The 16097-nt window shown below is 40.9% G+C and overlaps 1 protein-coding gene across 6 annotated transcripts in view; it reads left to right on the top strand.

Annotated features, from left to right (window-relative positions):
• Positions 1-16097, top strand: part of SNTG1 (syntrophin gamma 1) — a 377579-nt gene that overhangs the window by 306263 nt on the left and 55219 nt on the right. For all 6 annotated transcript variants that reach the window (XM_081497977.1, XM_081497973.1, XM_081497978.1 and 3 more), the window contains 2 exons: positions 3072-3201; positions 12060-12098. In XM_081497977.1, the coding sequence (XP_081354103.1) occupies positions 3072-3201; positions 12060-12098 (169 nt within the window). The remainder of the gene's footprint in view (positions 1-3071; positions 3202-12059; positions 12099-16097) is intronic.

Here is a 16097-nt window from a genome sequence, read left to right as displayed (position 1 = left end):
AGAGTAGTGATCAAGAATCATTAGAAAAATAGAAAACAATATTGAGTGAAAAGTGGAAAAAAGTTCAAATTACCTAACTGTAATCTTGTCACTGTGAGTTGTTTTTTTTTTTGAGCAAGTTTGTGTATGTGTTTGTATCTGTGTGTGTGTGTGTGTGTGTGTGTGTGTGTGTGTGTACAAAGAATCATAATTTAGTCTAGGAATCCTCAAGACTACTACAAATGTTGTTAATTTTTCATATTTCCTAATACCTCAATGCTAACTTAGCCGACGTGTGTGTATGCTAAGTCACTTCAGTTGTGTCTGACTCTTTGCGACCCCAATGGACGGTAGCCTGCCAGGCTCCTCTGTCCATGGGATTCTCCAGGCAAAAATACTGGAGTGGGTTACCATGCCCTCCTCCAGGGGATCTTCTGGACCCAGGGATCGAACCCGCATCTCTTATGTCTCCTGCATTGGGAGGCAGGTTCTTTACCACTAGCACCACCTGGGAAGCCCTACTGAGTGGGTAGTGTAGTTTACTGATTTCAGAGAGTATATGATCAAACAAACTGAAAAAAAGAAGTTTTGTTTTTCTTTCCTTTTTTTATAATTACTAATTATCTTGACCCAAAGAATTCCGTTTTCTAGAAGCACAAATATCCCCACAGCCTTGGGGCTCTGGCTAAGTGCTGGGTGACACATGCTTACCAAACTCTCTTAAATATCGCCTCAAGGTCACACGTTGGCAGTTCTTTCTCAGAGCTTCAGTGATCAGTGAGAGGATTTGGGTCCCGCCAGTTACTCCATAAATATTTGTTGAATCTGTAAAGTATGTTTTCCTCATTCTCCGTTTGGGGAAATTGGGGCACAACTAAGTGGACTAATGTGCCAGTACTCTTACTTATTCAACAGCAGAAGCAGAAACAGGGCCCAGGCTAATATCTTGATGACCTGTTTATTTTGTAAGAAGTTATATGTAATCAAAGAAACTATTGAAATATTTCACTTATATTCATGAAAGGGCTTCCAACAAATAACCTGAAAAGTGGAAACAGAATGTAAAACTGGTATGTATTCGTGTATAAGCCTGGATTTATAAAGGCTAGTCCTTGCAAATGACTGTGGAGACTGTGTGCCATGTGCGATTGCGTGGGCTATGGGTTTCCTCTAAGTGCATTAACTCTAATCAGCTAAAAATACCCAGCTGCCATGATTCATTTACAGCAGAGAGGACAAATATGTTCAAGACATGCTTTAATTTACAGTACATGAAGCCACGGTTTTGATAATCAGAAAGCAGAAAGAAACGTTGTTGCTAACTCAAATTAGTTCTCATTTTGCATGGATAGTTGAGCTTCTGTCTGCATATCTTAAATGTCTTACTCACTAGTGAATATCAAAATTAAAGTTCAGAAAGTCACGTGAAGTTACAGTATTCTTTTTGTGCTGTACATATTTTTTTCTTGTCACAAATTCAAAAGAACATTATTTCAAAGAGACAGACAATAGTTGCCCCCTCTCAGACTTTTCATGTGTTTTTCAGAGGAAATAAAAAAGAATATTTGAACACTTTCCCATAATCAGTTGAAAGTGCTTGGTCAAGTTTATCAGAACAAGTGTCTCTAAAAGTATTAATAATGTGGATGCAAAGGGCCTTCAGTGTGGAAGTCTCTGGAGCATGTCTGGTTCTGAGATCTGGACCAGTCTCATGGGACAAGAAAGAGACACCAGCCTCATGATGAAGCTGGGCCGGATAATTGCTGGCTGGAGTGTCTTTATTTTTGAAATTGAAATATGTGTAATATCCACAAATACCTACTTAACAAAATTCAGAAGAAACAAAAAAGCAATTTAATTGGAGAAAAACATATAAATGTACACTATTTACATAGCCTTTTGAATGCTGAACTACATCATTTGTCTATTGCTTCAAAACTGGCTGGGATTTAAAGATAGTTCGTGCATTTTCTGAAGTGTATTGTGTTGCACCACAGAGTAATTCTCAAGCGTGAGGCATTTGGTTACTTTCCATTCGTTTTGGGATTTTTATCTATTCCTCTCCATTAAGCTTATATTGAAACATGCAAGAACTTGAAACAGAAAAATAAAAGTAGGTAATTAAAGCTGCGGAAAGCTGCTTTAAACTCTACAGCACTTTTGTAAACAATTTAGGATGGCATTATTTAATTTTCTCTAACAATAACAAAAACTCAATAAAAGACAATAGAGATATTCAGGCTGGCCATAGCACTTTTAAGGAGAGCGTGGTTGTTACTGAAATGCAAACATCCACATAAATTTACAGTGTGAATATTTAGGCGTGAAGAGCTGTGGACCCTTGTCCAAAACCGTCCCTGCGAAGACCTGGATAAACAGCTGAGAAAGTGTTTCAGCTCATGACAGCAGGATAATTTTAAATGATGCTTGGTATCTGGGTGCGGGGTTTTCGTGTGATCTTTCTGTCAGAAATGCACTGAAAAATGTCAAGAGGAGATGGTAGCCAAAATAATAGATAAACATCTATGCATAACTTTGTGGTATGCAGGGAACAGGGAGAATCCCTCTCTAATGTCTTTGACACACTTCCATTTACATAATATATTGTACATCTCCAAGTTTCTCCAAACTTATCTGTGTCTCAAGATGCTTTGAGTAATTCAAAATTGTGTGTCATCTGGGTTCATCTTTGCATGCATGTGTGCTAAATTGCTTAGTCGTGTCCAACTCTTTGCAACACTATGGACTGTAGCCCACCAGGCTCCTCTGTCCATGAGATTCTCCAAGCATGAGTACTGAAGTGGGTTGCATGCCCTCCTCCAGGGGTTCTTCCCAACCCAGCGATTGAACCCACGTCTTTTATGGCTCCTGCCTTGGCAGGTGGCTTCTTTACCACTAGTGCCACCTGGGAAGCTGAGTTCATCTTTAGTGTTCCATGTAAGAACAGATTTTTTAAAAGATATAAGGAAAGAGGAATTTGAAGATGCATTTATGTGGTCTGCAAGAAGAGCTTTTGAGCAGACAGCTATCTCAAGTTGCACTCAGACACACGAGATGATGTCTTGGTCTGATTTTCTGTGACATCTCCACAGGCAGAACGCCTTCCAAGTCACCGCCGTGGACGGGGTCTGCAGCGGGGTCATCCAGTGCCTCTCCGCAGAGGACTGCGGGGAATGGCTGCAAGCAATAGCCACCAACATTTCCAGCCTCACAAAGCACAACGTAAGTAGTGGTTCCAGGAATGCCAGGAAAGCTCCTCCACCTGCCTCAGTGAACCTCTTCAGTACACAAGTTAACTCCATCAGCTGTTTGGTGTTCTGCTAGCAGTGGACCACTGCACACCCACCATAAGAGCTATTATTAAAGTGGATTATTCTTGCTCAAAGAAAGTCACTCTGTCTTGAGTGTTTTAGTCCAGTGTATCGGTACAAGAGTATTTACACCTAAGTTTCCATTCACAAACATTGTAACATCTACATTAGTTAAATAACTGAAAATAGATATTTAACGTGTAAGCACTAAATATCTGTATCTGTGTGTCTATATATATATCATCCATCTATATTTTTATATATGTATATATGCATCTATCTACCTTACATTTCATATCTTTATACAGTCTGTCTATATATATCATCCATCCATCAGCATCTATAATCCATGTATATATATGCATTTGTCTACCTATATATCTATACATCTATATGTTTACTAGTTTTTCCACTTGCAAAGCAGCCTACAATATTAGTTGAGCCCCTAGATCCTTTCAGAATAACACACTTGTAAGAATATCACAAGAAAAGTTATGCAATAACTGTCCCTGACTGTCTTCAGGGGCAAGGGAGGGTATGTGTTCCTCACTGCCTCGGTGGGCATGACTGGAAGCCTGTGGATATCACATACAGAGGAGGGAGAAGGACAGGAAGGGTGTGAAGGAGGACCCACGGAGGGACCATGAAAGGACCCATGGAAGTGTACCCTTGGACCCATGAGTACCCTTCAAACAAACTCTCCTGTCATCAGGCAAAGGGGATTCAAGCCGATTGCCTTTGCAGTGATATTTTTGCCAGGGTGAGAAGCTGGGCTGCGGTGTCAGGGGACTCAGTGTGGAGCCCAGGTCTCCTTGCACCAGCTCCGAGCTGGACTTCAAGCTCCTCCTCTTAAATGAATGCTGTTAGCCTCAGTCTCTGCGAGGGCTAAATGAAGAAGTGCTTCGGCCATTCTGGCCCTGAAATGATGCTGAAACAGTTGCACTTCTTTCTGCAGCGGCACTCTAAATTTCATGGTTTAATCCAAAACTGCTGATAAATGGCCATATAGATTCGTTCATTGTGTGTGACGCTGCACATCTCTGTTTTGTCCAGTTGTCATTTGAAATTCTTCATCTTCTGAAGGATGGCCGTGTGGATACCAGAATGTGAATCACACAGGAGAAGCTGAGCTAAAATAAATGTCTAATGGTGACTAGACCATTAAGCACCTCTGATTTCTGGCAACCGAAGACCTACCCCTCAGTCCCTCATCTTTAAAAGAGACAGAGGCAAGCAAATTAAAGGCAGAGCTCTCTCTCAGCCAGCATTTCATGAATCTAACCTTTCCAATCTCTTTTTACTGCTCCAGCACTGAAATAGATCCCGATTTCAGAGAGAATTTCATGCGACATTTCTACCAAGTTTACCTGTTAACACAAAGAAATCTCTTCTGGTCTAAATTCTTCCACATATGTCCTATGCGTGTGTTCCCTTTATCAGAATGGAATGTGGTGTTTGAAATGTATCACTTGTGTGTGTGTGTGTTTACATATAGATAAATACAAATATTTATGCAATATGCTTCTATTCTTAAAGGTTCACTGAAAATCAGTGATATTAAATGAAGGTGTATCGTTGCATATGTGAGATTTTCAAAATACATAATCATATTTCATTATGAGAAAAAGGATAGACTCTCTTCCCCAAATGTTTTTATCAATGAGAATGCTCTCAATAACAAAGTAGAGAGACCCCGAAGGAGTAAATAGTGTTTTTTTCCCCCAAATGAAGAGAGTCATGGATGGTAGCATTTCTTGGAAACTACCATCCACCCAGAACCCATCCTCTGTTCACACACATTATTGCTACTGTTACCCACTACTCTTAGAGTATTGGCTTTTACCTTGAGTTTGCTGCCTCATGATCACATAAGGGTTGCAACAATTCCAAACATCACTTCAGTGTTCAGAACAGGAAAGAAAGGGAAGAAGGATATGTAGTGCCAGCTACATCTCTCCTCTTTTATCAAGATAAGATAAAATTTTCCAGAAACTCTTTACTAGACTAATAATGCTCACTTCTTCCTCCTTCTGACTCAGCCCCATGACAATTCTGGGGATGGGTGTCTAGTCTCTACCTTTTGTACTGTTTATGGTGGGATGACCAAGAAGAGAAGACTGTAAATGGCTTTTGAGTCAGATAATTGACAGTATCTACTACATTGCTTAATACTTAAAACATATTAATTCTAAAAAAATGCATGAACAAACAGCAGCCCTGTGATTTTTGTGGAATGATCACAGTCCTTCAGGATTCACACATATGCACATACATACTTGCACATACGCACACACACATCTCATCAGTCATTTTGAGTTCCTGCAGGCTGTATTTCAGCCATCTTCCTATATTTTATCCATTTACCTGGAGGAGCCAAAAAAAAAGGTCATTTGGGAGTCATGTTTAATCCATAGAGTTCTGCTATTTTAGATAGCAAACACTTGCAAGCTGAAAGAGAATTTTTTCCATAATACTGTTGGTTGTGAAGAACTGAAGGAAAAACTTCTATTGTGTCTTCCACCTTAGACTCAACAAAGCTCGTAGGTGAATTGAAAGTCATAACAAAATAAAGCCTAACAGAAAGGAGATTTACCAGAAAGGCCTGAAGCTGTGATCAGAGGTTGCAGAGTGAGATTCTGACAGGCGTGGTGTCACTGAGGGAGATGTTTTCTTCCTTCTATAGCAGCTGGCATTCCCAAGTCCTTGGATGCACTTTTGTGCAGTGTCTTGTTTTCACCATTGTTTCTCCTCACATCAAATACGAACTTCAGTCGTGCAGGCATCAACTCGATGTGGGCCATGGAGAGTGGGATCAGACAGGGCAGGGACAGTAAGTCAAGTCAGGATAAGATGAAGAGGAAGTCTAGCATTATACCATGAGTGTATTTTCTTAATCATACTGTGCTTTTTACATGATTAGAGTTTATTTTGGCAAGTTGTGTTGGGGGGATTTCAATAAAATAACTAACCTACTTTATCTAGTAGAAAGCTACTCACCAAAAAAAATTTTTTTAACATTTTTTTTTAATTTAAAGATTTTTGGGGTGTGAACCATTTTTTGTCTTCATTGAATTTGTTACGATATTGCTTCTATTTTACGTTCTGGTTTTTTGGCCAAGAGGCATGTGGAATCTTAGCTCCCCAACCAGGGATTGAACCCACAACACCTGCATTAGAAGGCAAAGTCTCAGCCACTGAAACACCGAAGTTCCAACAAATTTTTACATTGGAAAAAATTAGCTGATAATTTCCTTGCACAATCCAGACCCTTTGCTTTGATGTTAACTGACAATTGCAGTCATAAGCAAACAGGCAGTTTTCCTGGGCAGTTTCTAAGGAGCTGCCCCCCATCCACCTGGACTCTGCCTGCCTGGCCTCAGTCCCTCCCCTTTGGGCCTCAGTCTTTCTCCTTTCTTCCAGCCTGAGCTCCCCAGTCTCCCATGTTCCAGGGGCCTCAAAGCCCCCAGGGAGTGCCCAGGGCTTTGTCCCGACCCACCCACCCTTTTCCCCCCTGCTGAGGCTGACCCTCCTGGACCCAGAGCTGCGCCCAGGCTGTTTGAGACCCCACAGGAGTGTGGGGACACACGCTGTCCTGTGCATGTCAAGGGGTAGAGGAAGCCAGCCGGCAGAGAACCTGCTCACTAGATGAACCACTGGACACCCAGTGAGCACACAGGCCCTAAAGGTGGGGTCACACCTGGTGAACCACGGACAGCGTGTGACGAGAAGCCTGAGCAGCTCAGACACGTGGACCACTCACCAGCCGATGCTTGTTCCCTGCACTAGGCCCCTCGCTTCACCCGTGACCCTCGCCTCCTGGGGACCACCTGCTTCCAGACATTCACTGAGGGCTCCGATCAGTCCTGGGGGGCAGGGGGAATGTTTCCATTCAGCACCAGGTGTCCTGTGGAAGAGGAGGCACACGGTGAGCTCAGTGCAGACGAAGGGCCAGTGGAAATCATACAGCAATCACTTTCAGTTTGCTATTGTTCCATGAATGTCTCTCAGAAGCCAAGCTTAAGGGAGCAGAGGTGGCCGCAGGCGTCCTGAGGGTCCAGGCTGCGCTCTAACTATAAACACTGTGTGTCCCCTCTGTAGGAAGACTGATTAACGACTCCACAAAAATAGAACCTGCCCTCTTCACTTGTGACCAACACGGGCCAATCAAACACCCCCGCACACCTGAAACCCAGGTGCCCAGTGCCTGCAACCCAGCCCACGGCCAGGACACTGGGTGCTTTCATTTACATATATAAAATAAAATGACATCTTCTTGTGTAGGTAGTATTAACCTTTATTCAGTTAACATATAATCCTGACCATTTTCCTTTGACAGTAATTATATTCTGAAATCACCTACATATAATGGACTAATAGATATTTTGCTATTTGTTTAATTAAAATTAATGAATAGAGTATTATTTGAAATGCACATCATTTAAAATGCATCATTAACATAATAGTGCCCTATGAATTTCTGGCATATTAGTCAGTGAAAACGTTGCTAATTCGCTAATTATACCTTAATGAGTTTGGGTAAACTCCGGGAGTTGGTGATGGACAGGGAGGCCTGGTGTGCTTCGATGCATGAGGTTGCAGAGTCGGACACGACCAAGCAACTGAGCTGAACTGATAGGTGTCTAGGGGGCTTCCCTGGTGGCTCAGCAATGAAAGAATCCACCTGACAATTCAGGACACTCAGGTTCAATCCTTGGGTCGGGAAGATCCCCTGGAGAAGGAAATGGCAATCCGCTCCAGTATTCTTGCTGGAGGATCCCATGGATGGAGGACCCTGGTAGGCTATAGTCCATGGGGTCTCAAGAGTTGGATATGACTAAGCAGTGAAACCACCAAACCACCATGGGCGTCTAGGAGAAGAATCTAAGAATATGAACATTCTTTGCTCTTGTAAACTATGATTGATGTCTTAGTCCAGCCCAATGCAGGCTGGGTTGGAGTTTCCATGAGGTTCTCTTTGTTTCTATTCCTTCTGCCCCAAAGATGCCCCCCCACAGGCCTGGGGACTCGTCTATGCAGGGATAGTGACGTCTCCCAGCTTCTCCCTCAGCACAAATTTACAAAACCCTTGTCTGTGTTCATGGATTTTCAGATCCAGACTTCAGCACACATGTTGAGATAGAGACCTGTGTTGCATTTGAAGCCCTGCCCATCACATGTGCTGTCCAGGTTATCGCAGGAGAAAGCAGAGGCTCTGCTTCTCCCTCGGTCAACCTGGTTCCATCTGGGCGTCTCGTGGACACCCCCCTGAGCCCGCTAGTGACTGCGGAGGGTCCGCTCCCGCCTCTCGGCCTCTCACATCCAGAATCTCAGCCACACTTGTACAGGGGGCTCTCAGAAGTCTTCACAGAAAGTGCTGCTGCTAGATTTATCTTTCTACTTCCACTGCTAGCAATAGGAAGGTAGGCGTGCCTCAGGCCACCCCAACCTGCCCTAAATCCATAGGCTAAATATGGGCTGTTTGGGGAGTTGGCAGGTGAGGCATTGTTTTTCAAGTAATTAACCGCTTTTCAAAGTGTTGTTCTCTATTCAGATTTAATACAATCTTTATCATTAACTCAGTAATATGCATTTTATATTCAGTTTTTAGTTTTCCATCAAAATTCATTGTCACATTTAGTTTTGCACTGTAAAACCCTGTTTCAATGATTGTAACTCTGTGATGCATTGAAACAGCCCCTGACATTAAACACCTCTGGGTGCATTTGACCATATATTCTCCACAAGCCCTTAAAGGCCTAAAAACAGTCACCCTAGAATAATACCACAGTATAATATTTTAATTTAGAAGAAATTTGACATTCAGAAATGGATCTGTAGATTTCATATTAGTCATTGTTTAGTGGCTCAGTTGTGTCTGATTCTGTGACTCCGTGGACTGTAGCCTGCCAGACTCCTATGTCCATGGGATTTCCCAGGCAAGAATACTGGAACGGGTTGCCATTTCCTCCTCCAGGGGATCTTCCTGACCTAGGGAGTAGAACCCACGTCTCCTGCATTGGCAGGCAGATTCTTCACCACTGAGCCACCAGGGAAGCCTATGATTTCATATTAGGCTAATTATTATGAATTTTATTTTTTAATGAAATATATTTTGTTTAAAATGTATTTTGTTTTGTCTATTTTAAAATTTAGGAAGACTACTGATTTATATGCATTTCATATTCAAATACCTTGAAGTAACTAAGTCACTTTTAGAAGGAGGGTGTAAGTACACTTCCTTTAAACAAATCTGGAGGACTGATTTTAAGTACATTTGATGGCATAGGCTTGATTCTGAAAAACAATATTTGTCGAATGATGTTTTAAGTAAATACTATGCAAAGAAGTATCATGGATTTAACTTCAGTCATACATTTTATGTCATTCATAGAACTAAAATCACATCTTGGAGGAACTTAAAAATACAACTATATAGTATGCACTCAGAGACAACAGTCGACATAAAATGTTGGTAGACGTGTAAAATTGGGAGCTAGTGGGAAGCTGCTGTACACCTTAGGGAGCTCAACTCAGGGCTCAGTGATGACCTGGAGGGCTGGGATAGGGGGTGGGGCAGTGAGGTCCTATATGTATACATATGGTAGATTCACAATGTTGTACAGCAGAAACCAACACATTGTAATGCAATTATCCTCCAGTTAAAAAATTTAAAAATATATTGGTGGAATTTTATAACAACTCTTAAAAACTGGTAACAAGCATTGTTCCACAAAGTGTTCAATGTGGGTTTTTGATTGATTGATGAAACATATTTAGGGATCTGCTCTTCCATCTCCATCTTCAAACCATCTTGACTTTGGCTGAAAGCATCTTTACTTCTAGAGACTTTCCTTGGTTGACTCTTCATCAGAGCAGAAATTACTCTGAAACGATTAGAGCAACGTGCTTCCCTGATAGCTCAGCTGGTAAAGAATCCATCTGCAATGCAGGAGACCCCAGTTTGATTCCTGGTTTGGGGAGATCCCCTGGAGAAGGGATAGGCTACCCACTCCAGTTTTCTTGGGCTTCCCTGGTGGCTCAGACAGTAAAGAATCCCCCTGCAATGAAGGAGATCTGGGTTCAATCCATGGTTTGGGAAGATCCCCTGGAGGAGGACACAGCAACCCACTCCAGTATTCTTGCCTGGAGAATCCTGTGAGCAGAGGAGCCTGGCAGGATACAGCCCATGTGGTCACAAAGAGTCGGACACGACTGAGCCCAACTAGAAAGATACACTTCCTGTACATGACCCTGAGGAATCACACAAATATGCTCAAGTTGTGGTATTTTTTTTTCATATTTAAATGACATGTCTCCACCAGTGAGTCTATTCTTATCCACAAACCATTTCACTTCTCCAAGTTTGTGCCTCCTTACATCTCCTCTTAATTCATGTTTATCAGTAAGACAAAGGTAAACGAACACTAAAACAAGGAAAAACAAAGCAATTCAACAGAACATTTTCTAAGTGAAAACAGTCTGTGTTTAGTCTGATGTTGGATTATAGCATACAGAGAGCATCATTTAAGCTTCTCTAGAAAACCAGTGAAAAAGAAGGTTTTAATTAGTAAAAATTCTGTTGAACAAAGATTTCATGTATTATAAGGTCATTTGTCTAAATCTGATAATCGTTTTTTATTTGGTTTTTAAAGTTTGTTTACATGACTTGATACAGAGGAAACTCAGCATATTTACTTTAAATTCTTATGACATTTCACTCAACGGTGGTGGTGGTGGTGTAGTCACTATGTCGTGTCCAACTCTTGCAACCCCATGCACTGCAGCCCACCCACCAGGCTTCTCTGACCATGGGATTCTCCAGGCAAGAATACTGGAGTGGGCTGCCTCTTCCTTCTCCAATTCACTCAATAAATCTTCTTAAATATTTATTTTATTTGTAGTCCTGACTGAAACTATCTTGATAATATTCAGTATCCTTTAGTGTCTGAATATTGCACTCCCTCTCTTCTCTTACGTGTTAAATAAAATATAATATGAAGTGAAAGTGAATAATGAAAGAAGTTACAAAAAGTTATGCTGTACATTCTCAGTAGATTGTGTGGGATCAGAGGCTTTTCATTTCTCATGAAGAGAATATAATTAAGTTGAAATATTTCTGAAATGTTTGTATATGAAATTTGGGACATTTTTGACAGTCAGAATTTAAAAAAAAATTCCTAATTGGTGCTTGATATGCAATGATTTTAGTGTGTCAACAATATAGTTTACTCTAGTTTACTCACTAAGAAGAGAGTCCCATAAACCTGAAACTGGAGCCTATTACACAGAAAGAAAAACACCAATACAGTATACTAACACATATATATGGAATTTAGTAAATCAGTAAAGATAACCCTGTATGCGAGACAGCAAAAGAGACACAGATACATAGAACAGTATTTTGGACTCTATGGGAGAGAGTGAGGGTGGGATGATATGGGAGAATGCCACTGAAGCATGTAAATTATCATATGTGAAACGAATCACCAGTCCAGGTTCGATGCATGATACAGGGTGCTCGGGGCTGGTGCACCGGGATGACCCAGAGGGATGGGATGGGAAGGGAGGTGGGAGGGGGGTTTTGGAAGGGGAACACATGTACACCCATGGTGGATTCATGTTAATGTATGGCAAAACCAATAGAATATTGTAAAGTTAAAAAATAGATAAATCAACTAATTTTTTAAAAAAAGAAGAGAGTCCCATAAACCTGGGATTCTTGTATTACATTATCTTTGCTTATCTCACTTTTCTTGTTTATTTTTGCAGATTAAAAAAATCAACAGAAACTTTCCTGTAAACCAGCAGGTAAGATGGAGAAACACGTGCAAAGCCAAATTGTGTATTTCTTTCATTTTATCTGTTACAAATGATAGTTTTGATTGCGTTTAGTTTTATGTGGAAATAATTGGTACCAATTATTAATTAGTTAATTAGTAGCATTTGCTATTTCAGGAGAATATGAATTTATTAGATTTCTTTCATATTATGTAATATAGCTGTTTTTCTAATCATATTAAAAAGTTTTAAGAGCAGCTTTTTATCTAAGTGAATTAAGTCAAAACTATTTTGACAAAATATATTTATTTGAATGCAATGTTGAAGAACTTGGACAGCTGTTTACATGTAGTTTTAATGAGAGACCAATGTAGAATTAATCTAAAAGTTAAAGAAAATTTCAAAATTGGCTGACAGTATTTAAAATGAGTCTAAATTAATGCATGGAATGAGAATAATGTCTGAATAATCAAGCTAAGAATTTAGTTGACTTATTAGACTAATAATTGAAGATAGGATAAAATTATTGATCATGAGAATAACTGATTCCCCTTATAATTTTATTACACTAAACGTAACATCTGTTGCTTTCACAACCATAATATAAGCATTAGCTATTAAGACAAAAGGAAGCTATCATTAAAAAAAGGAAGTGAAGGCTCAATGCTTGGACTTGCTGAGCTGTCCCCGTCCAGTGTGTGGATAGGGGCAGGGGCTCGGTGGCAGGACACAGACACTGACTCCCCACTGCAACCTCAGTCCACAGCCACTGATCACAGTTTAAACATCGACGATATCGATTCCTAAATGGCATACCCACCACTAGTTAGCTTCCATGCAAAATTTAAAAATAACCTTCAGCTTGTTAAAACCAAGTTCCTTTTCATCTAAGCCTGGGGTCCCACATCTGTAGCATCTGCATAAGGGCAGCCGTCTCATGTGTGTTTAGAAAGTTAAATGAAAACAAACATAAATTTCTCAATATATGCCGTTGTTTGCATCAGTGTGTCAGACGTGTGTGTTCCCTGCAACAGAGAACTTATGTTCTGGGGTAGATTGCAGTGTTCAGAGTGCCCCTTGCCTGGGCCGCCCATAGAGCCCACGTGGCTGAGTGAGGTGGTGGGCAGCTTTGCAGAGCCTGCCGTGCCTACAGCCCTGACCTGTCTTGCTTGGGGTGAGGTTGGGGCAACCAGTTCCCTCCCTCGGGCCCCCTGCCTCTGACCCATGCAATGCTCTTGGCAGGTACAGGGTTGGAGGGGTGTCTGTGCCTCCCACAACCACAGCGAATGGGGGCACATGGGGCTTGTTCACGGGCAGAGACCAGGCTCAGCCCAGAGCACCTGACTCACTCGCTCTGGACTGATACCTGGGACACTGGGGCATCACTCCATCCACCACAGGTGATTCTGAGGCCGGAGTGCACAGGTCACATCTGGGAAAACAGCTTACAGCTTCACGGGGCTGAACAGGAGGGAAAAGCCAGTCATTGAAGGATAAATTTCTCAACTGGTAGCCTCAGCTATGAGGGAAGTTTGCAATGCCCAGGATGAGTCAGAAGTGTAAAAATGTAGACCTGCTCTTTTGGGGAATTCTTGCCAAAAATACAACTGAAGAGTGTTTCTTTAAAAGTGACTCTAATATTTATGTTATCACCTCTCTGGCCCCTTCAACCCTCAGCATGTGAAGTGTCAATAATTAGTGTAATTTCATCACTTGGAATGTTTCCTAACCCTGACTAGCCCACAGCTATGCTTTATTTACCACGATGACAACTATGTGGGACACTCCCTACACATTCCCTTCAGGGACCTGTCTCGTTCCTCACCACCTCTGCGTATATCTAGGTTTTGAATAATGCTGAGTGAAGTCAGTAAAAATCTGGAAAACCTTGAATATAGAAGAAATCAAAAACTTTAATATTCTAACTCACGTATAATAAACACAGATAAGCCTTAGCATCCACGGCTGTTTATCTGCTAACCTTTCAATATTATGATTATAGTGAAATTTTATTTCAAATCTCTTAGTATCTCACAATTTGAAATCACAATGAATTCTAGACACTTTAACAACTGAAAGCTACAGTTAATAGATTTTTCCTCACTTCTTCCCACCTTGTAAATGAAGTCTTTCGGGATATAGGATTACTTTATAGTTCAACCTTCATATATATGCTTAATAGGAAGAACTCACCCACATAGTGTAATAGCAGTGCATTAGGAGATCAGGGTACCTCTTCTACCTAAAATCTGAGCCACTTCAAGGAACAAAAATTGAAAATTATATGTAATTTCATTTCTCATCGAGATTTAGCACTCAAACTCCTACCTTGGTCTAGTTGCTTTCATCTCAAATTTCTTCAAACTTAATTTTCAGGTAGTATTCTCTGAAGCTCAGATTCAATATAAGTTTATATGTTTATACATATACTTTTTATTAAATAACTCAGACATAATGTTACAGTATTCAAGTCCCCTCATAGCCATGATACTCTGGGTCTTAAACAAAACCAAAAAGACATCAGCTGAAATACATTAGAATAGAAGTCTTCTGCCTCCTGTGGGATTTGGTTTTGACTTTGTGCAGCCCCTGTGGTTCCTGTACCCCAACCAGAGAAATTAAAATAAAAACAAAATGCACAGGGGTTGGAACTGGAGAAAGTCACTGCACCCAGCAGAGGCCAGCGCTGTGGACCGAGTCTCCAGAGATACCTCCACGCTCCAGAGCACAGCGGACTCTCAGTAAGACCATCTCAGAGAAGAATATTTTTATCAGAAGTATAAGCCATTTGAGCAAATAAACCATCATAAGGAAAAACACACTGTGAAGATTAAGGAACAATCCATGACTATTTTAAACTATCTAATTTTTTTTTTTAATAAGGTAGTACAAAATGTAAGGCAAGAACAGGAAGTGGTGTCAAAAATTGTGGATTTGCAAAATTCGACAGAAGTTCAAAAGTGAATAAAGCATGAGTATGTTTAAGCTTATACTCAACTGGCCAACTGAATAATAGAATAGATAAAAATAAAGATAAAATATGTAATTGAAAGTAGTGTATCTGAGAGTACCATCAGAATGCAGCACACACAGAAAGGGCTGAAAATATGAAAAATGATGTAAGAGTTGAAGTTTAGAATGAGAGGCTCCAAAAAGAAAAACTCTGCAGAAAGACTGGAGACAATGAACTTATGAAGAGATTTGATGGCTAAGAGTTTCTATAGAACTTGAGATTAGAGAACCACACTAACCCTGGAGCATGATGAAGAAAACCAGATCCACAACCTGAACGTCCCACCAGTGGGCTAGTGAGCAACCATCATAGGGCCAGCTGGCTCTCCTGGTGCTGGTCTGGAAGATTCTCCAAGAAAGCATATGAGGTACCAGTGGCAAGTAAAGAAGAGGGACTATGTAAAACTCTACTTTTAATAAAGGGTGTAATAAAGGATGAAACAGACATATGTTATGTACAAGAAGATGCCTGAGAATCTGGTCGAGTGCCTACATCTGGGAGCAAGAGTAACAGCTCAGCCTCCTTCCCACTGGGACGGTTTCCTCCCCACCCTCCTGCATAAGTTCCTGCCTTCCCCCACCCCAGCCTGGATTCCTTCCCCTGTGACCTCTCTCACTTTCTTCCCCTCTTCAGTTCCTGCACCAGGACATTCCATTTCTGTTTTGAAGACAGATGTGTATTATGTCTGTCTTTGTTCCTCCTACATTCTGTTTTGCATTTTGTGGACCAGAATCATTTCTGTCCACTTGGATACCTGGAGAAACATGTGCACTCACCATTTTCAGGATGCATTTCTCATATTGTGCATGAGGTTGAGCAACTTGAAATGACACTGGCATATCCTTTCACTTGCCTTTCTCTACCCTTTTGAACATGTTCCTATTTTCTTCTTATTGTTTTCTTATTTATTTGTAAGCACTGTGTACTCAATACATGAAGGGAATTTAACCATTGTATTTTATGTCGCCTAAATCAGCAAGCTTTGTTAGTGGCTTATAGGATTTGTGTTGTACTTA

Source organism: Giraffa tippelskirchi, chromosome 6, assembly GCF_054371585.1.
Source record: "Giraffa tippelskirchi isolate mGirTip1 chromosome 6, T2T-mGirTip1v1.2.pri, whole genome shotgun sequence".
Taxonomy (NCBI): Eukaryota; Metazoa; Chordata; class Mammalia; order Artiodactyla; family Giraffidae; genus Giraffa; species Giraffa tippelskirchi.
Note: the sequence above shows the minus strand (reverse complement) of the source record. Positions and strands in the feature narration are given on the sequence as shown.